Source organism: Pinus tabuliformis, chromosome 3_2, assembly GCF_031772625.1.
Source record: "Pinus tabuliformis cultivar Carrire ecotype Pingquan chromosome 3_2, CPIR1, whole genome shotgun sequence".
NCBI lineage: Eukaryota > Viridiplantae > Streptophyta > Pinopsida > Pinales > Pinaceae > Pinus > Pinus tabuliformis.
Genome location: NC_142302.1, coordinates 1,145,995,677 through 1,146,023,334, shown reverse-complemented (window position 1 = coordinate 1,146,023,334; position 27,658 = coordinate 1,145,995,677). Strand labels below are relative to the sequence as shown.

General features: G+C 38.5%; 1 protein-coding gene across 1 annotated transcript; it reads left to right on the top strand.

The window, feature by feature from the left end:
* Positions 1 to 1,039: 1,039 nt before the first annotated feature.
* Positions 1,040 to 26,426, top strand: LOC149184767 (putative galacturonosyltransferase 14). The gene is made up of 6 exons (XM_089417697.1): positions 1,040 to 1,696; positions 2,574 to 2,629; positions 2,836 to 2,991; positions 24,583 to 25,168; positions 25,397 to 25,701; positions 25,836 to 26,426. Exons 1-6 carry the CDS (start codon positions 1,396 to 1,398, stop codon positions 26,118 to 26,120), a joined length of 1,689 nt encoding a protein of 562 aa, XP_089273823.1. The 5' UTR covers positions 1,040 to 1,395; the 3' UTR covers positions 26,121 to 26,426.
* The last annotated feature ends 1,232 nt before the right edge of the window (positions 26,427 to 27,658 follow it).

Sequence of the window (27,658 nt, the reverse complement as noted above, 5' to 3'; positions counted from 1 at the left end):
TTTAATATGCCTTTATAGTTAAAACATTTGAAGTAGTCATAGTATTTTGTAGTTTGTTTTTTTTAGGTATATATTTTTTTTGTTGAAATCAAACGAAGATTTTTTGGACTTACAAGTTTAAGTTATATACTTTATATAGCATTAAAAAAATACAATTTAAACAATGGAAAGTTACACATTACATTTTAAATTCTAAAAAAATTATATGTTAAAAAATTTGATCCTCTTAACTTATATTAAAACTATGGTTAAAATGAATCTATAGTAATATACATCTTTTCTGTGTAAATTTAAATTTTGAAAATTGACAGAATAATCAATAGATCTAATTTCACATCTTACATACTTCTTTTCATTTACAAAAATATAAAAAATTAAAACAATATAATTAATAATTTATTTATATTATATATACATTTAACAGAAAAGTTGAACATGCTTGTCATAAGGAGATGCAACGCCTTTTGCCTTTACAATATGGAAATTTGAAAAAGTGATATTGATAAAGAATGATCTCTTCCACCAAAAGTGATAAGTTAAAGCAGTTGGTATAGTTTTGAATTCGGTGCAGACCTCTTACTTACATTAAAAATTGAGGAAGTCATAATCTTCTTGCTTAAATTGTAAGTCAAAAACACTTCATAAGGAGATTTGGTTTGAAATCTGAGGCACATCTCTGAAATTTGGAGACACATGAAATGAATCGATGTATTAAGTGCAGCATCCTATGCTACCCTTGCATTAACTCTACTAAGATATTAATAGTCACATAAATTAGAAAAAAGTAAAGTAGAATCCCAATAATAAATTAATTTACGTAATCTTTTTTATTGGATTTAATTGGTAGCACATGCAACGTTCCTGGGCTGTCGTTCTCTAGCTCGAGGGAATTCAAAAAAATTAACCAGAATCTAAGTTATAACCAGATAAAGCAAAAATAATAATGGAGAATTAAATTTAGAGAGCAAAGGTTATTTATTAAATTGTTTGCTTAACTATAAATTAACCTTAGAAAGCAAAGCAAATATGATTATGAGCACAAGAAGCACAACATTGCTTTCATGATATCCTTTATTTGCAAGGGGAGGGTCTGGAACCAACGGGGCAGAGCAAGAACAAAAGCCAGATCACACTGGCCTTGTTGGTTTCTTTGCTTTGCTTCCTAGATCTTCAGAGAAAAATATCATGGGGCCATTGGAAGATCAACAGAATTCTTTCATTCAGCTCAAAAGTTTGGAATGAATTGATGCAGAGGCCGTTTCAATGAGCATGAAGCTATGTTTTTAACTGAAAGATTGCAGCACCACCATTGCTAGTTGTTGAAGAATTTTTGGCTTTCTTTCTATTGCAGGCTGCAATATAGGCCGATGAAAATGTCAGATCTGATGCAGCAGGATGAAGAATGCTCTGTTTGTGGGGTTGTATTGGACTGCATTGAGCTGCAACGTATTGGGTTTTGTTTGTGAAATAGGAGGGGATTCAACAATGCAGGTCCACATATCACCTAGCATGAGAACTATTACTATATCTACCAGCAATGGGTTCCTGGACTTTATGAAGGTCAAGGTTGCTGCTCGCCATCTTTCATATAGGACTATCTTCTATACAATGTTGATGCTCGCTGTTCTGCTGCCCTTTATCTTCATTCTAATGGCGCTTGTTAAGCTGGAAGGTGTGGACAAATGTTCATCACTAGGTAAGATTGATGCCAATGAGGAAAGCAACTTTGATTTCATTATACCCACATGAAGATTTCTCTGTTTTGAGATCTCGTTTAGCGGTTTTAGATACGCCCACACGAGAAATACCTTGATTTCATCAGGCTCACATGGAAATTTCTATCTATTCAGATTTCATTTAGTTGATCTGATTTTGCCGCCCTGAAAATCTCTTTCCACTGAGATCTTGTTTAGTGATTTTGAACATACCCAGACGAAAATTTCTTTGTATTAAGATCCTGCTTGGTGAATTTCAAAATGGCCACACGAAAATTTTTCTGTACTAAGATCTTGTTTAGTGAATTTGGATACGACCACATGAAAAACGCGTGGATTTAGGTGAACCCATATCAAATTTCCGCGAAATAATAAAGGTAATCGCGGAATTCAGACATTGTAAAGTTCACCGTGAATGTTTTTATCCGATTTAGAGTATCTGTTTCCACTTTTCAGTTTTTCCCCTAAATTTACCGTTAATGGATTCGCACTGAGCTCCCCACAAGAGCTTACATGATGTTATAGAAACCCAGTTCGCTACAATGCAATGAATTGTGGAATTAGGGCATATATTGTAGATGGCAGTGAGATCTAAAGCTGTGACTATTTTGTCTGCGATTGGCACCACAAACCTCACTCAACTCCCTTTGTCTCAAATCTAGAATAGGCAACTATGGATCAGGGATATCTATTATCGAGCCCACTTTATTCCAAATCCAGGAGAAACAAAGCTCGTCAGAGTTTTGTAGTTTAGAGTTGGACTGGAAACATTAACTTTAATTTGTTAATGTTTCCTATTGTAAATTCATATTGTAAATTCATGTGGAGAAACATTAACTTTAATTTGTTACTGTCCAGATTGTCTCAGCAGGAGATTAGGGCCGAGGCTTCTAGGAAGAGCAGATCCTTCATCAGTAAGTCTGAACAGAATGTGCCATCTCCATGACATTCTAATGATGTTGAAAATTGAAGTTACCATGATTCCCAAAGTCTTGCTAAATCTGATGCTTGTTAGCAGATATGGCTATCTTGATTGTTACATGGCTACTTTTATTTTACAGTAGGGAAATGTTCTTTTATACTCAAGCCTGAAGACTCTAGAGCATGGTGGATTGTGCAGAGACTAGCAAAAGATATGTATGAAGTCCTTTCACAAGTAAGCAATGAAGAACTTCCAGAAGGATTTACGGTCCCTGAATCTTTCAATGACCTTGTTGCCGATATGAAGATGAACCAGTATGATGCCAAGACGTTTGCCTTCAAGATGAAGGCGTTGGTATGTCTTTGGGCATTTGCTTTCTGCTAAAACCTTTCTCGTTTTAACCTTTTTTCTTTGAGACAATTACGACTATTTGATTTCTCTTTATAGTAGACAGGCTTTGTTGAATGTGCTAATTAAGGATGACAGGTAAGATCAAAGCAAAATGAGAAAGTATACAAGAACATATAGAATGCACCTTACCGAGATCAAAGATTCATGATATTAAAAATCGAAACAATGTCTCCAGTTTTATTGTTAACATCTGCACTGCACAAGAAATCAACTGATGGTTTGTTCATAAACAAGAGCCTGGAATTTGTTTGTGAATGGTTACAAGACCTAATGCCTTTTTAAATTACATAAATTTAAAATGATAAAGGGCATGGGCTTCCATTATATTGAGATGGGGCATAATCACGTGACTCAGACTTAGGAGCCCCAGGAAAAGCCAAAAAGCAAGAATATGAACGGGACCGAAAATCTTGGAAAAACTTGGCAAATAAGTAAAACTCAAGAAATTCTTAAAATAGGCAAATACCTATCAAATGGTCAAAGTAAGTCAGATTCAGTAAAACTCATCAGAAGTTGCAGTGTCTTGGTCAAACCATCAAACTCATTACGTCTTGGTGAGTTTGACCAGATTTGACTGAATTTTTGTCCAAATGAACTAACTCAGCTCATTGATTCAACTCTTGTTTCAATGGATGGAACAAAGGATGATGAAAATGTAACAGCGTGATTTAATGATTATTAATATGTGCATAGCAAGATACAATGCAGTACAACTCTCATACACGTTGGTAAACTAAAATGTCACATAAGAGGATGAAGTAAAATATATATGATAAGATGTGAGTTTTCAATATGTTTTTCATCCCCCAAATTGGCTTCTTCCTGAACTTCTAGTACAATAGCATATTGCATCAGTTTGAAATATGTTTCATAGTACCTATGGTTTTCCAGACAGCAAGGAGTGAGGTGATTAGAACTGCATGAAAATGTCAAACTTACAATGCCAGGTGACTCATATTATTGATTACAAATGTTGCTTTAGTTACATCAATGATCATACACATCCACCTATCTAATTCTCCACCTGTTCAGGGCAGTTTATTCAATGTATACTATGATGATATCAGTTTGGCTGAATGGTCCTGCTTGAAATGCTAGCAAGTGAATTTGAATATCCATGAAATCTCCTCTATGAATTTAAATGACAAATATGTGGATTTGTGGAAGAGTCCAAAAATCTAATGTTATATCCCACTTATTTCCTGTTACAGATCCAATTTACAATACCTTGCATTTCATGGGGGATATGCTATCATCTGCAAATGAGCCCAGCTTTTGTTATCATTAAAGTTATGAAATAATTTTACAGATCTGATTATTTTGTTTTGGACAACGTGACATTCCTATTGCAGGAAATATTACAACATGAACCACAGACAACCTATATATTGAGCGTTGATAAGTAGTAACATTACTTATAGCTAGACGGACAGATAACTTGATCTCTGTTTTCTCATATCCTGCTTAAAAACCGTCTCTGTGATAGTGTTTTTCTTTATTCCATATTTCATCCTCCACTATGAAGGTACTTAAACCTACATATAGCGCTGATAGAAACTATACTTTTTAGGCTTAGTATTACAATAGCTTCTCATTCAGCTGACTGATTGTCCTAAGTATATCATCAGTGGAAGTGGGACAATGATCCTAAGTGGTGCATTCATTTGAATTGGTATTCATTGCAAGATAGGATCTTGTTGAAAGTCAACTACTATGCAAGTCCAGTCAAGTTCTTATTCATCTTTAACAATATAATCACGGTTCAACAAACAGATTTAAACAAGTTTGGTTCCTGTCTTCCTATGGACAAGTTTTGATCGTGTGTGTGTGCCAGATTCTTATGATTACTGAGATGAATTTGTATGTGTGCAAAGACATACATGGACCCACTAACTCGTAAAAGTCATTTGAAGAAACCATTCAAAATATACCATACAATAGTATATCATAGTTTCAAGATTGTTTCAACATCTTGAGTGTATAGCTTTCCTTCTGATTTTGAGTTTATTTGCTTAGCAAACAGAAGAAAGCTTGGGACTTTGTAGGATTTAAAGAGAAATACTCATAAGTGAAAGTGCCAGTAGAATGACAATTAGTAATAATGCAAATTATATATATTGCACATAATCCTACTAGCTTATGCTGCATGTCAAATTCTGACCAACTAAGAAAGGTAAATGCCAAAAACATGAGATTTGGAACTTAATGTCATTTCTGAAATTGAAGATGAGACTGTATTGAATAACATTAACCATAGTTAATGTCTCTTAAGAAGAAATTTTGAGACAACCTCCAAGATGGTAACTTGTTATCAGCCCCATGATGTAATAATCAATGACATCGGCATTGGGATAAGATCAGCAATGGTCCGGAAAACCAAAAAATCATAAGAATTGAGAAAATATCAGTAAAAATCAGCAAAAATTGGCAAATTAAGAGGCTACCAAAATATCAGTGAAAATAGGCAAACATTGGCCAGGCCAAAAAATTGCGATTTCGCGATAAAATCAGGATGTTTGCATCATTGGTAATAATCAATGAATAATTACTAATTAGTAATTATACGTAGAAGCAACACCAGGAAAATGACATACCTGTTTGGACGTGTGCTTTTTCTGTTCTCAGGAACATCTCATTCATCATCTATATTAGAACATGTTTTACAGTTTTCCAACAAGGTTCACTTTGCCTCAAGTGTGGTACGAGAGCAATCAATGTTGCACACGTGAAGGCTTGGATTGTTCTTGTCACTCTTTTGTGTCTTCACCATTTTGCTGTTAGTTCCTGTTACTGTACATCCTGACCATTATTTACCTCAGTTTTGGCCTGTTTTATTCTTGTCCCATCTAATCTCATCTGCCACTGTCTTTCTATCATCCTTGTACATGTTCATTTCTTGTCCAATCACCACTCCTAATTCCATGTTTGTATCTACATCCATGTCCTCTATATCTTTGCTGTTCTTCAATTTTTCGTTTACTCTTCCTTCCTAGCTTTTTCTCCCACTTCAAACCACTTTGTTCTCACAATTTTGTTTCTATTTCTTTGTATTCTGTTATGATTCATGTTAATCTGCAACATTTTTATTTGTTCTTCTTATATATCAGTCACACTTTCATTTCTGCTTCTACATGTTATATTTCAATTCATGTTAATCTGGAACGTTTCTTTGGGTTCTTCTCACTCATATACGATTCTTTGTGAATATATAGAATAAATGAAGAAACAAAAATGATCAAACCTTTGTATTTATTGAAATTCTCCCAGTTGTTCCATTCTCACCAAGTATGATTGGTTCCTTTTCTCTTGCTTAAATGATTATTCCCTCCAACCTGGTTAAGTTTTTAGGTTTAATTTTTTCCTATGGAGTTCAAGTGGGTCATTGTTGATGTTACCCACCAAATGGGTAACCCCTATGAGAAATTTTTTCTCCTTTCTGATTAGCCAGCCAGCCAGCAGCCAAATGATGATCTACAGATAGCCTCACTTCAAAGCTCCCCACCCATGCTCCAGGCTGTTTACACTCCCATCTAGCATGGTTCTTGAAGGAAGGTGGGTCCGTTTATCAAAAGGTACACTAACCATTTTAGTAATCATGTGCTTTCATTTAATGCTAAGGGCAGTCTAATGTGGATCACTGGTTGAGTTGGATGATTGACCCATTTTGATTGTACCCTTGTTCCCACACTTCATCTGAGAGGTTATTTTTTGCCCCTAGTCCAATGTGACTTTTAAGGCCTATTTCTTTTCACTGTTCAGGAGGGGCACGGATATGAGGCATTGATTGATGTAGCATGCCCAAGGTAATCCATGTTTGTCACTTTCCATTTGTCCTTGATTTCCACCTGTATTCTTTGGGTTGACTGTCATTTGACATCGGTATTGGCACCCAGTATCCACATCTCTGAGTCAGGGCTCAAAAATTCTGCACTAAGAGGTTGCCACAATTGAAAGAAAGATAAAAGCAAATATAGCCACAAATGAAAAATGAAAAAGATGGCCCGGACTAATAATAAGCATGTGAGAAAAAGCCTAGCCTAAGCTCTACCCCCCTAATTAATCATCACTCAATTCCTAAGCATATCATACTTTCTCTAAATCAAAGGAACTCATAAATGTCCAACCCCGATGAGCAATAAATTGCTACATGTTTAAGGGGTATTGCACAAGCATTAAGCAAGCTAGTTACCCAAGCTATGCAAGAAACAAAAAAAAATATCATTGAAGTAAAAGATGCACCAAAGGGATGGTAAAAATAGGTTGAGGAAAGGGGTAATTCAAACCTCCACAATTGCTCCCTCTTATCATCATTATACTCAGAATGTTGGACCTCTATTAGCTGGCACCAAGACAATGGCATATTCCTTGAAGTCTTTCCCATTCCATGAACACATTTATCACATACACCTTTGGATTTATGGGCCTACCTAGAAATTTTCGTTACCGTTGGGGTTAGAAGGATATAGTAGGGCTAATTGTACAATCATCCTTATCACAAGTGTGGTAACTTGCTTACAAATCATTAGCTAGAAAGACATTTGAAAGCAAGGCTTGTGCCCCTAACATTGAATATGGTCAACTATGATAATTTAATGGCTCCTTTACCTAATGATGTTGATCTAACTTGGATCTTGAGGGCATGTTTCAGGTGTTTTCTCACAGATGCATTAGATATCCCTTGAGGGATGGCTTGGCCCGTCCGCAACACCATGAAGAAGATGTCTAGCCTAGCATGAGAGCATTTATGAACATTGCAACCTTGACGTTGCCCCTCCAGAGATGAGTGTTGGGCCTTGAGGAGCCTCCACATGGATGTATGGCCCCTTCCACACCACTACATGTTGAAATGTTGAGCCAAGAAGTCAAGTCGTTGACAAGATTAATGATGTGCCCCAGATGACCCAGGATGTCCCCAGGTTGGCCTTAAACCTACTTATTGGGTGTTTCCTTGTTTTGGAGCCCAAAAGAGGATGGTGATAACTTGAGACACTTTGGGAGGGCTAACATACCTCCTTTTAATGCTGATGACATGCCCAAGAGTTGCCATGTCACCTATGAAAGCCCTAGGAAAGTGATGCAAAGCTTATTGATGATGACATGTTGGATGAGGAGATGTGGCTTGGAGATGCACCCATTCACTTTGATGATGTATCTTGGAGTGAGAGGCACTTTTGGGATCCATTTGTCACATTACTTGATGGAGATACTTATTTATTGAGGATGATGTCATGTCAGAGAGCCTTTTTCTCCCATATTTGTGGAGAAAACATGTCATTTCGTTGTGAATTATCATTTTGTAAAATTATGTTTGTGTTGACTTGTGACCTATTAGCCTTGTTGGATGCTTTAAGCAAACTTTTACGACTTTTAATTGTAAATTAAGGGAACTTGACTTGGTTACCCTAATATAAATAGAGAGGAGCCAAATCTCTTTGGATCATTGTCATAGACGCTCATCATTTCTCTCTTGAAAGAGTGTGCATTAGTGGTTTCTTCTTTTCTCTTGGACGCAATGGCTAAGTAGAGTGCACATTGTCTTGGAGAAGATATGTTTTGCATGGAGAGGCTTCTTTGGATTGAAATGATGCTTGCTTGAATAATGTAAGTTTAATGCTATTTTCTTCCATTTTGCATGAAATTTTGAAATTAGGGTTTTCCATATGCCATATTAAAAAGTTCAATATTTTTTTGAACTCTTGTTTCTATATATTTTTGCCAAATTTGTCATCAAATATCCATCAAAGGAACTAGTTTTCTTGCAACCTTTGACCTTAAATCTTGTTAATTTTAGATAAACATGTTCTTTGCTTAGAACGGTTACTTCAGAGATCCATAATAACCTGATTTTCAATTTATTCCATTTCCATTAGCAATCACATTAGACATTATCATATTGACAGTAACTGAAGAAAGGACATAAACGAAAGATGCAAAAGACAAGCAAAGACAAGAGAATACAAGGATATGGCACAAGCCAGGGGAAAACCCCAAGACGGGGAAAACACTTGATCAATTCATCTTATTATTAATATGGAATGTTCAACAGAGAGAGAAAGTACAATAATATAAAGTCAAAATGACTTGCCAATTTGAAGATCCATGCCCTTAGACAAGTGAATAGCCCAAAACTGTAATATCATCATTCTGTCAACAATAGTCAGCTAAGATCTGGTTAGGGTTTCTTACAGTCCACTATTGTTTCATTCAATTGATCCAGAAACCCTCCTTTCATTTGCGGCTTTCCTTGGCAAGTAAGACGCTGCCCATCGCTAGCCCTTAGAACTGATCTGAACCAAAGATAGGCTTCTCGACCCCTCTGTCTATGCTGGTGTAGATCTGCGGACCTACCTAGAGTAATAACTTTGAAGTGTGGTCACACAAAGGGAGAAATTCTTCCTCAAATTGACCATAGATCAGCCTGGAGACAATACCCAAACTCAGCCTGACTTTCTGTGGTTGAATTTAGACCTGTAATGACAGGGTTACCCATACAAGCTGCCCAAAGATTTCCTCAAGTCCTGCGGCTATCTATCTGAAGAATCTCGGCCCTAGTTGCTGAAGAAAAACCCAAAACAGACAAACCTTCGTCCTCCTCAAGAGCTCGACTACCTCAGACATAAATTGGAGCCCTTTGATGTATGAAATGAGGTTGAAAACACCTCTATATATACAAATCGTTGGGGGTCTAGTGACATGACCATTGGGCTTTATGATGATGAGGCCAACCTTGAAAATTAGCACATGTGTGGGCATAAATTCAAAAATACAATTCTGCTTGTCCGAATTTGATGTTCTTTAGGTTAATTTTGGTCCTCTCAAAAATAGGAGTTCAATGCAATAATCATCTCCAACAGATGAGCTGCCCAATGGTGAAATTTGGCCCTAGTTGCCAATTTTAACAAATCTCCTACAAAAGAAAGTTGCCAGGGTTTCCCAAGTGAAGTGATTTGTCTTCCACCCTTTCTATCCAAGGTCCTTCTATCTTGACCTCACCCTATTTGACTCTATTACCTAATTGATTGGAGGCACTAGCATTTGACGTGTCGATCAACCTTAAGAATTTTCCTTTTTTTTTTTAAATTTATTTATGCTAACTACTAACTAGGGCTAGAGTTTGGTTAAAATTGCATTTTCTAGCAATTTTGCAGCGACATGTTATAGTCCTTTAGGCAGTAATTGCATCTTGCTCAAAGAAAAAATTATCATTTTATGCACATTTTGCCTCAAATTTTAGGGCTGACATCTAGGTTTTTTTGTTTTTTTCTGAGGAAAAGGGCGTAATTTTATTAATGAAAACAAAATTACATGTTGAACTGGCTAAAAAGCCGCATCATCAAGTCAGAGACCAAATGATAAACAGAAACAAGCAGAAAATTTTCAAGATAATATACATGATGGGAAAAAGCTAAGCTTTTCACCCCTTCTTTTTCTCAACCCTTCGCCATTCCCCTTGGGATGGCACCGAAGAGACAAGAGCAAGATGATTCCCTACATCCACTTTGGCATTGTCCTTGTCTGAGTTTGAATTATCGGATGAGTGAATACGCTTATTCCCACTGATGTCCCCATCGTCAGGAATCAAGTCAGCTTGCACCCGGTGAATCCGAGCTTCTATTGGGTCTTGTGGGGTTCCCCCCTGTGTTTCAGGTTCCATTGGATTCTGACTTTTCCCCTGTGGAGATGGTTCATCCCCAGCTTCATCCTCCTCCTCTTCAGGTTCCGGTGGGGGATATTGCCATCCTTTGGGTTTTTTCCCAAGACTCTTTTTCCTTCGAGTATCTTTTTTAGCTTCTGGACACAAGTTGTGTAAATGCCCTGTTTGCCTACAATTCCTACATCTGAAAGCTGTGTTCTCATAATCCAAAATCTGTGTCCAAATCCGCTTGTTGTGGATTAGTCAGATGCTGTCCGGAAGGCCTTTGCTGAGGTCTACTTCAACACATATACGTGCATAAGTGAAAACCCTTTCCTCTATTCTTTGGGAATCCGTCTTTATGAACTGCCCTAAACTGTTGCCAATGCCAGCTAGAACCCTGTCCTCCCAGAAATGAAGGGGGAGATTGTGCATTCGAACCCAGACTGGCATTCTGGAGACAACCATGGTGTTTGCGTCAAATTCAGGGAACCAGGGAGTGGTGAACAGGCCAGTTGAACCCCAAAACCATGGTCCTTCCTGAAAGATTTTGTCTCTAGCTTCAGGAGTTGGGAACTTTACAATAAAGAAACCTTTTGAGCAGAGGTGTATATCGCATTCTAATGACCAGTTTGTTAAAATCCAGTGGAAGAGCTCTACTGGTTTAGGCCAGAAGCAGTTAAAACGACAAATAATTGCAAGGGATTCATAAGAGGCGCAGTGCTCATCAGTTTCTGGCATGTCTATGTTTAATTCTGGGGTGTAGTTCAGCTGCTCCACTATATATGGGCTTGGAGTGTTTCCTGCCTATTTGGATGGTTCAGAGGTTGTCTTTTTCCCCTGAAGAATGTTCTTGAATGATGGTCCCCCATTTGCGTGCTTCTGTTTTGATCCTGAGCCTATTTGTGTGCTGCCTCCCAAACCTGTTTTGCACTTGGTTGCAGCCCCACCACGTAATCTCAGGTTGAGTGTAATGGTGGAAGCAACAAGGATATGATACTCCTTCAAGGACTGGTGGTCTTGTAATACTTTGCCTTCAAACATCAAGTTCTGTGAATGACCAGGGTATCTGTATTTTTCCGTGATGCTTTGCTTCAGATCTATCACTTTGTCTGTATTTTTAACCCAGAGTAAACCTGAAGACCCAGCAAGGGGTTTTAAAAAAAATTTGGAAACAAGAGGAGCTTACCAGGTTCCCGGATCCCAACTGTTCAACATGGTCACCAACCCCCTCGAGAGTAGCTAGTTCAGATGACATTGAGGGTAGAGGGTGCAGAGTTCGGGCCACCACCGTCAGACCCAGAACCAAACCCTGAACCGGCCGGAGCACGGGAGGGCTGATGCTCGAGCTAGTGCGTGGGGACTTTGGCCATCTCAGGGAACCAATAGTGGCAATATAAGTTGAAACCCGCCCTTCAGTTGAGGAAGTCCAAGTTCCCAGTGTTGTGATGAAACCCCGAAATATTGAAACCATCGCAGCTCCCTCAAAACTGTAATCCCTCCGCCTGTGCACACTGGCAACCCCATCGCGCTTTATGGCCACATTGTCTGCATGAACCATGACCATCTTGGAGACGCACTGAGACTCCATTGCCTGTTTCATACTCCGCATAGCTGCCTCCTCTCGAGGCCCTGGCTCGTCGTTGCAATAATCATAAGGGCGATGCATGAGCAGTCGAGCTTCCACTTCCCACCGAAGATTTGCCTCATTCGTCCATTGAAATGAGCTCCCTGGAGCCCATTTTGACCCCTGCATCCGGAACAACCACGAGTCTCTGGTCCCATGGGGGCAAAGCCATACGAGGCAAGAAGAAATTTCCGCCATGAGAAGCCCAGTGGGTCGCCCCCAGGAAGAAATTTCCGCCATGAGAAGCCCAGTGGGTCGCCCCCAGGAAAAAAATTCCGCCATGAGTAGCCCTAGTTCTTGTTTGCGCCACCGTTTCCTCGTCACCTCGTTTTGAATCATCTAGGTATTTTTGTTATTTGTGCATTTTCAACCATTGTTTGATCTATCCCTTGTTTACCTCATTGAATAGAAATGTTGCAAATCGACATCGGGATAAAATTGGCAAGGGCCCAGAAAACCAAAAAATCACAACTATTGAAAAAATGTCGGTAAAATTAAGATAACACCAAAATATTGGTAAAAATCGGCTCGACGAAAAAATCGCGATTTGGCGATTTTTTCGCAATAAAATCGGGGTGTTTGCAACACTGTTGAATAGCCTCCTTTGTTGACCTTATCCTTTATAGGTTATTTTTATTATTGTTAAATTTTTTTGCATGCTATAAACCTCCATACCTATGAAACTTTAACTTATAACAACATTTTTGAGTTAATAACGACTAGTGGGAAATTGTACTTGAACATCTACATAACTTATCTGGGCCTCCAAGGCTTTGTCATTACCTCCCTCTATCTCACTAGCTCTTTGTCCACCCTGAGCTTGTCTTTATGGGAGGTCGTTTAGGGTTTATAGTTGCAAGTCCCTTAGAAAGCTCTTTGGATTAGATTCCCAAGTCATCTAACCTCTAAATCTTGTTAGGGAAGCCTCCCTTGTGGGGATAACATCCAAGCACAAAATATCAAGGGAGAAACCACTAAGGTGATAGTGGTGGTGGATCCCATTGTTGCCCTAAGACCTAGATTGCCTAGTGAGGCTTTGCATTAGGCTGCTAGATTTTGTGGTAACAATGAACAAAAAGAAAATGATGCAGATCAACGAGGAAAAAATGTTTATGAAATTTCAACTTTAGAACAAAGTAAATACTAAGGGAAGCCTTTTTCTACACAGCCTAAGATAAAAGCCCATGTTCATGACTCATAATTGTCTCATTTCTTACGTATTAAGTTCTATTTAAGCGTTAAGTGTTTTAAAGAACTTTCAATTATCACCAAGATATATGTACAAAAATAAAAAAAATTGTTAAGTTTAATCCAACTTTATGTGACTCTAAAAATTTCCATAAAAGAGAAGGGTGATTGCCAATATACAATGCAATTTTTTTGGTAATATGAAATTAATTAAATTTGTCATCTACGTGGGATTCAAAGTTTTGTGTATAATTCTGAAGAGAATGGTGCATGCATCCGCTTTTGCTTCTGTCCTTTCCCTACAATTAAATTTGTTGTTTGCATGGAATTCAAGGTTTTTTGAATCGCTGTGAGGTGTATGGTGCATGCACCTCTGTTTTTCTACTGTCCTTTCCCTGCATTTATTAGGTTCCTTTTGTGAGTCATTGGCTCCTTTTGTGAGTCACTGGCTCATGCTGACAATCACTGGCTGTTAAAATTGTCAACTAGGGCCAAACTCCATGTGGGTCATCTTATTTATGGCAGCTGATATTTTTCCTTGATTCCTCTCGTTGAGAGGTGTAGGATTAATCTAACGATCATCCGATTCCGACAAGTATTTATGGAGATATGAATTTATTTGTATTTACTTGAGAAATTGTCAAGGTCGGCCAATAGCTAAATGTGTGGCACTCATGCCCAACATATCATATAAATACAAGTGAGGTTGAGGCATTATTCACTCATCTCATCTTTCACACATTCTTCTCTCCTTAGCTGATTGGGTTTACACACAAGGAAGAGAAGCTCACACGTGGGAAGGAGGATGCAAAAGGGCAAGGAAGCAGGACGCAGAAGCTGCAGCAAGATGTTTTGACCATCGTTGACCAAGCGTTGACTTTTCAGGAGTGCAGTTTTGGTGTGGTCGCCTCTCCTAGGTAGGCCCTAGTTTGTGGCAGCAGGTTGACTTCAGTTGAATGCAGTTTGATTGTGCTTTTGGGACTGTTTATGGGATGCTTCTTCTTGTTGTTGGAGGACTAGATGACTGGGAAATTGACCAAGCATATTGAAGGTCAATTTCATTTTGTTTGACCATATTTGACTTTGCTGGTTAGGGTTTCCAGCTGCTGTCATAAAATTACAGATTTATGTATTTGTACTATTTCGTTCTGCTGAACTATTGAAGATTAAAGAAGAATTGATCAAAGGGTTTCCCCGCATTGGGGTTTGTCCTTGGCTAGCCGCCACATCTGGTCTCTTGTCTTGGCTTGTTTTTTATCGATCTATTAATGTTCTATTAGCATTTTACCTTATGTTTATGTGATTAGTAAACAGTAACTAATAAGAAGAATTTGAAGTAAACTGCACTAAGCATAGAACATACCATAAATTAACATGGTATGAAAGCTGAGGTGAAGACAAAGCCCAAGCAAGAGCAAGAGCACGAGCAATCACCCAAGGCTATTGAAGCAATCCTAAAGACTTCATGGTGTCCTCATCACACTTCCCCCCCGAAGACAAGCTTCGTGAGAAGTCCGACTATCACAGATGGAAGATGTCTCTCGATCTGACATTGGAAGAGCAGGAAGTGTTCGATCATGTAAGAGGCAGAACCAGTGAGCCTCTATCAAATGCATTTGTTGTTGCAAGGAACAAGTGGACCAGGGGAGAAGTCAAAGCAAAGAAGATCATCCGAGACTCTATCGACAAGTGCCTAGTAGCCTATGTTTTCGCGCTGACCACCTCCAAGGAAATCTACGATAGACTGGTAAGCTTATTTAAAGTTAATGATGCAAATCAAGTTTTGTTCCTTAAGAATAAGCTGAAGGAAATTAAGAAGGGAAAAGATGAGAGTATGCAAGCCTACTTCTTAAAGATCACTGAGATCAAGAATGATCTCCTATCAATTGGGGAAGTCATTCCTAACAGGGAACTAACCATCACTACTCTCGGAGGGCTCCCATCTAAATGGTATATATTCAGAAGTTCAGAACCACTCTTCTCAACAATAATGTAATCCCAGGATTTGAGAAATTGATGGCGAGATGCATTCAAGAAGAAACAAGGATGGAAGAGTAGGAAATCCCTGCACTTAGAGGCAATCCCGCTGCATTCTCCTCTCATGCTAAAAGTAGAAATAATTCCGGGGCTAAATCTAAGGGAAAGGCCAGACCGAAAGGTGGAAGGAAAGGTAGATGTTACATTTGCAACAAAATTGGCCACTATGTGAGGGAGTGCCTTGATAGAAAGGACACATCTCATGACGATGATCAAAATCACTCCCGAGGCAATTCCAACAACAATCAAAGGAAGGGCAAGTTCAATGGCAAAGGAAAGAGGAATGCCGGAAATCAAGGAAGTCGTCAACCCTCCAAGAAGGCAAGAAAATCCAGGTACGAATCTAACATTGTTAACAATAAACAAGATGAATATTATCTACCAGCGGCCCTCTCTACTACTTCTCCCCCGGACTTGCTGGGAAATTGGCTTATTGATAGTGGTGCCTCAAGGCACTTCACTGGTTACAAAGAAGCTCTCTCTAATCTGATAGAGAAGGAGACCAACCTGGAAATTGTTCTTGGGGACAACTCCAAATATCTCGTGAAAGGCGTAGGGAATGTCTCTCTTCAATTGAATTAGGGTAATACAATTCATTTGCAAGAAGTCCTATATGTACCTGATCTCAAAAAGAACCTGGTGTCCATTTCGGCAATGGAAGACAAAGGCTACAAGGTGGCCTTCATCAATGGCAAGGTACGTGTATGGAAAAAGAATTTCAAAGATGCTTTCACTCTTGGGTTTCGGGTTGACTCTTTATATCATGTCGGAGGAAGTCCGTTGGGTGTCATGACTTGTGACACATCTCTTCAGTCCGAACTATGGCACCAGAGGTTTGCCCACCTTCATTATAAAGCTCTACCCGATGTGAGACAAATGGTGACTGGGATGCCCAAGTTCAAATTAGAGCAAGAAGGTGTATGTCTAGGATGTGCCGAAGGAAAGCTCAAAAGGGTACCATTCCCGTCGAGCCATAGCAAGACCTTCGATATATTGCAGTTGGTTCACTCCAACATATCTGGTATGATGCCTGTGAATTTTTTGGGAGGATATTTATATTACCTCACTTTTACAGATGATTATTCTCGCAAGACTTGGATATACTTCTTGAAAAAGAAGGATGAAGTGTTCTCCTGGTTTCGTCACTTCAAAGCCTTGATCGAGAATCAAACTGAAAAGAAGATCAAGATCTTAAGGACTGATAATGGGACTGAGTATGAATCCAATGAGTTCCATGACTTTTGCAAAGAGGCTGGCATTAAGAGGGAGACTACAACACCATATACTCCTGAGCAAAACGCTGTGGCGGAAAGGAAGAATCGTACGATTGTGGAAGTTGTCCGTGCTATGCTCCATGATCAAAGGCTTCCGAAGTTTCTATGGGTCGAAGCTATGAATACCGCCGTATATGTGCAAAACCGATGCCCTCATCAAGCATTAGGTTCCAAGACTCCCGAAGAAATGTTCAATGGTAAGAAACCCAACGTATCTCATTTTAGAATTTTTGGAAGTCCTGTATATTTTCATGTGCCGAAAGAGAAAAGGAATAAATTGGGTACATTTGGAAAGAAAAGAATCTTCGTGGGCTATAGCGAAAATACTAAGGGCTATAGAATCCATGTGGCTGGTCAAAGGGAAGTCGAGATTAGCCATGATGTCACCTTTGACGAAGATATGGCTCTTAGCAAAGTTGACAATCTTCTTGTACTAAGGAAATTGAGAGAAGTTGACACCAGGAAACCAGAGGAAAAGGAAGATGAGACGATGCCCGATGTAGAAGAACCTATGGATCCTATTGATCCCCCTCCGCAAGAGCCTTCCTCTTCTAGGAAGAGGCCTTCATGGCTTAGGGGGACACTTGATGACGCTGAAGGACACATTGCACCCAGAGGGACTTTCCAAGAAAGTAAGAAGCTGGCCAGGTATTAGGGATACTTGACCCTCATGAGCATGATCATTCAAAATGAGCCTTCATCGTTCGCTGAAGCTGTCAAGCATCAAGTATGGAAGGATACTATGACTGAGGAATATGAGTCCATCATGAAGAACGATGTGTGGGATGTGGTCCCCAGACCCTAAGACAAAATAATTGTCACTTCGATATGGCTTTACAAGATAAAGCATGGAGCTGATGGAAGTGCTGAAAAGTATAAGGCTCGTTTTGTTGCTTGTGGCTTCTCTCAAAAGGAAGATATAGACTATGACGAGATATTTGCACCTGTTGCCCGATACACCACCATCTGCTCGATCATAGCCCTTGCTGCTTTGCAAGGATGGAACCTACATCAGATGGATGTCAAGACCGCATTCTTGCATGGTTCAATCAAAAGAGGAAGTCTATGTGGAGCAACCCGAAGGATTTGAGATTCATGATCGAGAATCTCACGTGTGCAGAAAGCCCTCTATGGGCTGAAGCAAGCACCCCGAGCATGGTATGAGAGGATCGATAGCTACTTGATGAAGCTGGGATTCCCTAGGAGTAAAGCCGACCCTAACCTTTACTTTTAAGGTTGAAGATGACAAACCTCTCATACTGGTGCTGTACGTTGACGACTTCTTTCTGACAGGTGCAGACCCTCTCATTCACAAATGTAAGAGGGAGTTGGCTTTTGAGTTTGAGACGAAGGACCTGGGACTAATGCACTATTTCCTAGGACTAGAAGTTTGGCAGAAGCCAGGGGAGATTTTCCTATCTGAAGGAAAATATATGGTGAAGATATTGGAGAGATTCGATATGGTGGACTGCAAGCCCGTGACTACCCCGATGGAGCTTGACTTCAAGAAGTTAAGCGGTAGTGCTGCCGGACCTATTTTGCAAAATGATACCGAGTATCGTCAACTCATCGGAGCATTGATGTTCTTGGTGAACTACCGTCCAGATATATGTTTCATTGTTTTGCAATCAACACGTTGAGTCAGCGTATGGTTGAGCCTCACCACACACATTGGATTGGTGCCAAGAATCTGTTGAGATACCTTCGTGGCACAATCACCATAAGTTGAGATACATTGCCGGAGATGTAAGACTACATGGATATATCGATGCTGATTGGGCAGGCAGTGGGGTGGACCGAAAGAGCACTTTCGGGTGTTGTTTCTCTTTGAGATCTGCCTCGATATCTTGGATGAGCAGGAAGTAGAAGTCGGTGGCTTTGAGCACCGCTGAGGCAGAGTACATTGCTGCGATTATGGCCTCTTGTGAAATTGTCTGGTTGCGGAAGCTCTTTAGTGCGCTGTTTGGATTTACATTGGATACTACCGTGATCCAGTGTGACAACCAGAGTGGCATTCCTTTATTAGAGAATCCCGTATTTCATGATCGCTCCAAGCATATCGATATCAGGTACCACTATATCCGGGATATGGTGTAGCGGGGAGCAATAAGGCTCCAACATATTGGTACAGATGAGCAGGTCACCGACATTTTGACGAAGCCCTTAGGAAAGGTCAAATTATTGACTTTTCGAGAACGACTTGGTGTCGTTGAGAGACCCTCTTATGAGGGTCGTGTATGATGCATACATTGAGCTCTGGGAGCTCGGGGGCTTGGGGTACTTGGAGCAACATGCAACCACAAGGTGACTCACCCTCCCCTAGTGGTGCTCTATGTACAGGGTGAAAGGTTCAACTTTCCCCTGTGATACCCCGTGGCGACTTATGGATAGGATGATTAGTTCTCCTCTCGAGGCATCCTACCCATGTAGTCTCGGACTCATGGGAAGTACCTCTCATCTGATCAATGAGTAGGGAAATGGGATTAGGGACCATAGTAGTACTATCAATGGACGCATCGTTGTATCTATCGTACTCCCTATGCTAGGATGACCTCCATTGATCTGGGATCAGTGAGAGTGGTATGACACACTCTTTGGGACTGACTTCGGGTCAGTAGAGGATGGTATAATACATCCTTGATCATTTCTTCTTCTTCATAGTTCAGCAAAGCAGAGCAGAGCCGAGCAGTGCAGGGCAGTGCATTTGATGGTAGAGATAGTATCAACAGTCACCTTAGGGGTGTTCATCTCTTACCCTTTCTAGATTTCACATCATTAGGCTTTGTATGATCAAGGCCCTAGATCTAGTCCTTTTGGAAGTTTGAAGTGTCTCTACAATGTGAAGGGGTATCAAATCCTAGATGCTAAGTTTTGAGGTCCAAACACCACACAAAGGCATAGAAATTACAAATTTCAGGTTTTGACCCGAAATTGCCAAATCTGTGTTCTGTTGCATAATGATGAAAACTGAGATGATTGGCTTCAGATTGAAATTTCTAGCCTTATAGTGTTGGTTTATCTTCTACCCAATTTAGAATGTCTTGAAGCAGTGGCACGTGAGAGGAATCAACATATGACCCTTCCAGTAATAGTTCCCCTGAACAAATATTGCTAGTTAGGCTGAAAAACAGAACAGGATGATATAGGAAAGATGAGACCCTTCCAAGAGAGATTCTTTTACAAAATCGTCCTTAGGCAAACCTAGTACCAAGCCTACTACCATTGATTTCTTTTAAGCTAGAAATAACAGTACATATCTCTAAGTTTGTTGGCAACTTCAATGCTGAGAAACTCGATTCCTGGTTACACATTCTCAAGGCATATGCAGCATGTGTGGAATCTTTTCCTCAGGCATCTATCTGGCCCATTCCAACCTATCCTTAGTACAAGTCACATGAATACCCTTACCTTAAGGGGACAATTGAATTTTTCAACTTCCTTAAATCACCAAGCTGTGCCTTGGATCCAGAGTTGGAATTTCAAAACAGACTCACCTGTCAAATTTGATGGTTTTTGCATCTCCTCACCCATCTTGTTTCAAAGAAGAATCTTGATGGTTTTAGGCAAATAACCCCGTGACGGGCAATTTACCTGTCAAACTCCATCCCTGCAAGTTGGATCCCTTTCTCGTCTCTGAGAGCCTTGTACAAGTTTATTTGATGATAAATGCATGCACCCCCAGGTTTGTGCCATACAAAGTTTATTTACACTCAAAAGAGTTTCAAGAAGGTTCCAAATTCAAAACCCCTCATAGAGTAAAAAGAGTAGTAATCAATATGAAGCCTGGGCTTACTATAATGGTGCAGCTCGACAGCTCAAGGCGTCATATCTATGGGAGGAGCTGGAGGCATCCTATGTATTTTGAGAAAACCTTTTGGAAATTTCAAGCAGGCCTGGGTAGAAGTAAAGACAATAGGGGTGAATTGCTAGCCCTAAAATTGGTTTTAATGCTAGCAGTGGAAAAAGGGATTCAAAAAATTACAGTTGATGGGTGATTCAAAAGTTATTAATGATTGAATTAAAGTGTCCTTCACGATGAGAAACTTTCATTTAAGGCACATTTTTTATGAAGTCAACATTCTAAAAAATGCTATAAATAAGGTCACTTTTTTACATGTCTATTGAGAGAGAAATGAACTTGTTGATTCGTTATCCAAATTGGGTGTGCAGATGGCTCCAACTCCACGGTGATCTAGGCTCCACTGGAATGAGAACCGAACAAATATGATCCAGGATCTTTTACTTGATTTAAAGCCCCTGTTTTTAGTTTACTTTTTCGATGGCTGTAATGAATATAAGATGCAATTTTGAGACTTCAAGAAGATATGATGATCTGTTGAGACATGTAAATGAATCTGATAGACTCAGTTTTATGACTGTCTCTCTTTAAGGATATGCTAAAGTGTCTTAGCAGATTTTGGAATATTATTTGATGACCTTTTACAGAAGATATTGCTTGTAGAAGCATTATGAATGCTGAAACATGCACGCAGAAGAAATTTTAATTCTCCGAAGAAAAAATAAACATAATTTTATTATAAATAAGAAAATTACATTCTGCATACCCTTTTCAACATTTTAATGATAACCTCCCCACCCATGTTCAAGTCTCATTCACATGACTATGTATGGCTATCCTGAAATATGTTGTACAATGCACCTCTTCTTTGAATTAAGCAAGAAGAGGGAAATCTACTTTTAAAATAATATATATATACACACACATTCTTTTAAAAGACTCTTTTCTTCCTTCATAAATTATTAAACATCCAGGCACTTTTGGCAGGTCCAACCATGATTTATTACACCCAAAAAGAGTAAAAAAAAAAATCTTTGATTCAATCTTTGCTCTAACATCGAAGATCGTTACCTTTGTATCTAGCCATTTTGGTCACCATGATTTATTACACCCAAAAAAAGTAAAAAAAAATAATCTTTGATTCAATCTTTGCTCTAACATCGAAGATCGTTACCTTTGTATCTAGCCATTTTGGTCACGCAGATGGGAATTCTCATACCAATAATTCAGACTATTGAGCCTGTTGGAAAAATTAAATTCTCTGATATCAGTTTTTACCAAACTCTCTAATCATTGGCATATACCTTTCCTACTGAAGACAATTATGCAAGAAAGCATCCCAATTCCTTCTATTTATTCGTCAACAAGAGTTGCCACTGATTATAAAAAGCGAGCTCTTGATCCCTTTTTTCTATCTTGTAGTAGCTCTTGGAAGCCATTTTCCTATTCCTGATAGGTACTGATTAGATTTATAAAAACAGTACCATAGTAATCACATGATAAACCAGTTGTCTGTGTCATTTGGTCCTGTTAGTCATCTATAAGTGTAGGGAGTATAAGGTGATCCGATACCCGTTTGACAGCTCAGGCAAAGGGCAAACTGTCCATGACTATCTAAAGGAGATGGGTGTTCCAGGCTAAAATTGTGTTGCTAGGAGAAAAACAGCAAATTTGTCAAGCGAAATAGGCCTCCATATCCTATTAGCCTTGACACATGGCTGGGATTTCTTCTTTAACCAATCTTCTGTTATGTGTTTCACTTTTGAAAATTTTCAGTTTCTCTCTATTAACAAACTTCTTCTGAAACCTTGTAGAAAGGTAGTTTTTGTGTAATTCTCCACCAATTCTGACAAACTGCCAACATGATCTAAAGGTGGCAAACAAAGAGGCCAAACAAAGGTAGGGTGAACTGTTCCACTAATGGTACCTAACCCTCAACTGCAAAGTTACTGTAGAAAGCAGAAATTAGACCCGCACTTTCAAATTGAGAATCCAAGAAACACTGAGCTGGAGAGGAGCCATGTAAATTAGATCAAAGAAAACATATCAGGAAAGCAACTCTTTACTGAAGAAAATGAAGAGATGGACCGGCATTCAGTTTTAGAATCTAAAAAATGCTAAGTTGGAGGGGAGCCAGAAAACCAATTCATACTGATCTTTGCACAACCCCATCTCTTAAACCAAGTTTGTTTTCAGGTAACACAGCTACACAAGTAGGGTTGAATAATGGCTGGTCGAGCTCATAGCCACACTTTAACATTTTGAATCTAGTGAATGCTGTGATGAAAAACGAATTCATATAACATCTTGTAGAACTCAAGACTTATGTCCCACCGAGTTCCCAGGATGGGGAGTGCAGGAGCAAGGAAACACACATGGGATGTGTGGAAGCACTCCCAAATTCATGGACACGGTAGACGTAAAGGTCTTTAGTATAAGTCATGTCTCTAAAATTATAAATTAAAATAAATAATGATAAAGTCCCACCAATAATAGTTTATCCCACATACAAATTTATCATTGTACAATCTAGTGGAAACACTATATCCTTTCAACCCCAAAATCCTGAAAACTATGAGATCTGCTGAATTGTAAATGGATATGATATTATTCTTTTCCAATAAGATTAAAATCACTCTCATACATCTTAAAAGTTAAAACAACTAATAACAATGTTAGAAACTTAAATAAAAAAAATGATAAAAGGAAAATGTCAAACCATTATTCACCAAATCCCCCCCCTCAACGATATGAAATGAAATGAATTGTTAAACTCAACCATATGAGGTCGATAATAATATGATAATTAATTTATAAATGGAAAGCACCTGCAGGTAAAGTCTGTTTCCGTCTTTCTTCGGTATATGAATTCGATAATTAGATTATTAAGTTATAAATTATATAAAGATATAAAGTGATATTGTTATAACGCTATATTATATTTCATAGTTATAATGTTATATTAAAAGTATGTTAAACTTATATAGTGAATTCATTTGTAAACTTGTTATTAGAGGTTATGAACTTGTATATTAAAGATGAAAGTTATAAATGATATGCTTATAATTATTTATAAAATGTTGTCATTAAAGTCTAATACATGATACAAATTATAACTAAAAAAAATAAAAATATATTTATATTATTTGTACTGGTTTCACTGTATCTATATCTCAGCTTTTCAAAAGTTTGGTGTATCGGCATCTGGTTCTGGATCCAAATCCTGACTTTCCTTTTGCTTTTTTCCAGATAATGGCTATAATGCTCCAACCATACCTAGTGAACCCGACTTCTCAGAATACTATATCCACGATTGTAAACCTTAGTTCTATGCCCTGAAGTTAAGCTTGAGATGGTCCATTTATTAGTAATTTAATCCTCATCTTACTTGCACTTATTACTCAACTATAGTGCTGCACCCACACGTAGTGAACCCAACTGCTTCAAAGTCTATATCCATGACTGTAAAAGTTAAACCTTAGCACTATGCTCTGAGGTTAAACTTGAGTTGGTACATTTATCAATAATTTAATCCTCATCTTACTTACAATTAGTACTCAACACCACTGGACATACAAGCACTTCCACCTATTTACTTTGTCCTATTGGTTGGATTTCCATTTTTGAAATTTGAAGAAAGCTTTAAACAAAGTAGAATGACTTCTAGTATAGAATCTAGATGTCCTTGTATAAGATTATCAGCGTTTTCAAGATTGCAGTTTGGAAAGACAACAAACAATCTGTAGTTATTTGAGAAATTCCAAAAAAAATGTAGTTATTTTGCATTCATAGTGCTCTTTGAAAGTTTTACATGCAGCCATTGTGGGAAGATTATCACACGAACCAAAAGCTAGCATTTATGCTGCTGCTTCTGTTCATTCAAAAAGACACTTGAGCTATATGCCACAGTATTATATTCCTCAATAAGTCTATGTTTAAGGTTGACCATGCTGCTGACGTAGTTTGTGCTTTCCAGGTAGAGCAATTGGAGCAACAAACCCGGTCATCAAAGCTACAAGAATATTTGTATAGACATTTTGCATCCAGTGGCATTCCAAAAGGCATGCATTGTCTCACTCTTCGGTTAGCGGATGAGTACTCCTCCAATGCTCAAGCCCGGAGACAACTACCAGCCCCTGAATTGGTTCCTCGCCTCACAAACAATTCATACCATCACTTTGTTCTGGCAACTGACAATGTATTTGCAGCATCGGTGGTAGTTGCATCAGCTGTAAGAGCTTCCTCGAAGCCAGAAAAGATAGTCTTTCATGTCATCACAGACAAAAAGACATATGCAGCAATGCATTCATGGTTTGCTTTGAATCATCTTCCACCTTCTGTTATAGAGGTAAAAGGAGTACATCAATTTGACTGGTTGACAAAAGATAATGTGCCTGTCTTGGAAGCAATGGAGACTCATATTGAAATCCAAAGGTACTACCATGGAGACCATGTTGTTGGGACAAATTTAAATGACTCTCCAAGGATTGTAGCTTCCAAACTGCAAGCTCGAAGCCCAAAGTACATATCAATAATGAATCACTTACGCATCTATCTTCCAGAGGTAATTAAAATTTAGAAAATCTAAAAGCCTTATAGCAATGTTTTAACTTTTCTTTTTTTCCTAGAGAAATGACTTAAGTTTATTTTGACTAGGAGCATTATAAAAATAGTAATAGAGCACTGTCTAATTGGGAGATTTCCTGTTTCATGCATTTCCTTTAGAGAATAACGTGGGTGTCTATGTATATGTTTAAAAGTTTACTGAAGTTTAACTCATCTTTGTGAACAACTCTTCCCAAACCTCCATAAGGTGATTTTTCTGGATGATGACATAGTTGTTCAGCATGATTTATCTCCCCTTTGGGATATTGACCTTCATGGCAAGGTGAATGGAGCAGTTGAAACATGTAAAGGTGATGATCAGTGGGTTATGTCAAAACGATTTAGAACTTATCTGAATTTCTCTCATCCCCTTATATCAAAGAGTTTTAATCCAGAGCAATGTGCATGGGCATATGGAATGAACATCTTTGATTTGCAAGCTTGGAGAAAGACAAACATCTGGGAAACTTATCATTATTGGCTTAAAGAAGTAAGTCGAATGCTATCCTGGTTTGTTCAAATCTTTGATCAAGCTTAACTTATAAATTTTGGATTTCCATTGGTATTTTATATCTAGATCTACAAGTTAACAATTCGCTAAGCATGCATATGGTATTTTTGCAGAATCTAAATTCCAATCTGACTCTCTGGCGTTTAGGGACTCTACCACCAGCATTGATTGCATTTAATGGTCATGTTCATCCTATTGATCCTTCTTGGCATATGTTGGGATTGGGATACCAGCCTGAAACAAATCTCAATAATGTTCGAAAAGCTGCTGTTATCCACTACAATGGCCAGGCAAAGCCATGGCTGGATATTGCCTTCCCCGAGCTAAGACCTTTCTGGACAAAATATATAAATTACTCCAACGAGTTTATTAAGAATTGTCATATTTTGGAGCCGTAGTTTTCAATTTTAACAGTTTCTTTTCATTCAATCTATTCTTTTATCTCACGCTGTAAGTGAGTGGCTTGAGGGCAAGGGTGAAATAACCAGTAATTTTGCCTGCATTTTTGCCCAATAAGCACCGATACAACGAAGGCTCAGCATTACATGAGCCTTTCACTCTGCTGTCCTTATTGTTCTTATCTGGCGTCGGTAAAAGTGGGAAAAATGGTCCTAATGGTACATTCGTCGAAATTGATATTTGTGGCAATTTAGGTTCCTGTTGAAAAGCAATTGCTGAGAAATTTCATTCAAAGATTCAATTCATTCGTATCAATGCAATCATTCTTCAATGAAACCATTCAGCCAAATTTATGGGTGCCATTTTTCTATGGGGAACATTGCTTTTCTTTCTCTCACAGCAGAGTGCATATGATTACTAACATAAAATTGATGTACCATGCATGTACACAACTAACACTGGTAACTTGAAAAAACATTCAGAGGACAATGATCTTTATTTATATCGTCAGGACACAAACAAAAATGATCTCTCTGTGGGTACATGCGTCCCTTAGGATTAAAGGTTCTCCACTTGCTTAAGAGAAGAAAGAAAACCCAAGACATGGTAGTAATGGGTGTTTTCCGGGAGGGGAAGGCCACAATTGCAAGTTAAAAGTGCTAGATGAATCAAAAGCTTGAATCAGAAAAAATCACCCGGATACCATCGTTTGCATGGAATCATAAAAATTCTCCCTGGATACCATCATCTGATAAAATATGGAAAACACCATGCTAATTAATGATATATTTTACATTGAAGAGGAAAATTGCAGCAAATAAAATCAAAATTAGTGAACTCCCCATACAGGAACACTTAACAGGACGACCATTGCCTTTCATATATCTTTATCAACTTGTGAAAGACATTCTGCCCAACAAAGTCAGTGTAGGGTATTGCACTCAGATTTTCAGGCAAGAATTAGTAGAAATGGCGGTATGGTTTTGTTTACCAGATAATGCTCTGCACAAACTATCTATGAAAGCTTCCTCCATAAATTTAAGAAGAAGCGTCATTTGTCAATCGACATGGTTACTGAACTGGAAGTGCAAGATGACCAAACAGGAATTCGGATGAGCGTATTGACAGGGTGAAAAAAAGCGCGTCTGGCACACAACTGCTACTGCTGCTTTGCTTGTGCATGTAAACCACATAAAACCAGTCTGCCATTGCCCATTTTCTTTTCAATAGATTTTGTGATGGGGATATTTATGAGTATTAACCGACTCAACTAAATATTTGATGTTAGGTCACCTTCTAAATATCTCCTTGAAGTGCGGTTATTATAATACTCCTCTCATGCCTTTTACGTGGATTATAAATTAAAATTAATTAAATTGATTTTATATAAATATTAATTAAAAAATAAGACTTTTACTTTATATAAATAACTTTTGTTAGTTAATGGTGGTTAGATAAGAGGAAGCATGTAATTCAAGAAAGTTTGAAAAAGTTAATCGTCATGAGAAAGCTTAGAATTTCAAAAGGAATTTAGTGA

Excerpts from the sequence above, each read along its gene's own strand:
- LOC149184767 (XM_089417697.1), top strand. The coding sequence starts at position 1,396 with ATGAAGAATGCTCTGTTTGTGGGGTTGTATTGGACTGCATTGAGCTGC. Across the intron at positions 1,697-2,573 it reads GGACAAATGTTCATCACTAG|ATTGTCTCAGCAGGAGATTA; the intron begins GTAAGATTGATG and ends GTTACTGTCCAG. Across the intron at positions 25,169-25,396 it reads CTTACGCATCTATCTTCCAG|AACTCTTCCCAAACCTCCAT; the intron begins AGGTAATTAAAA and ends ATCTTTGTGAAC.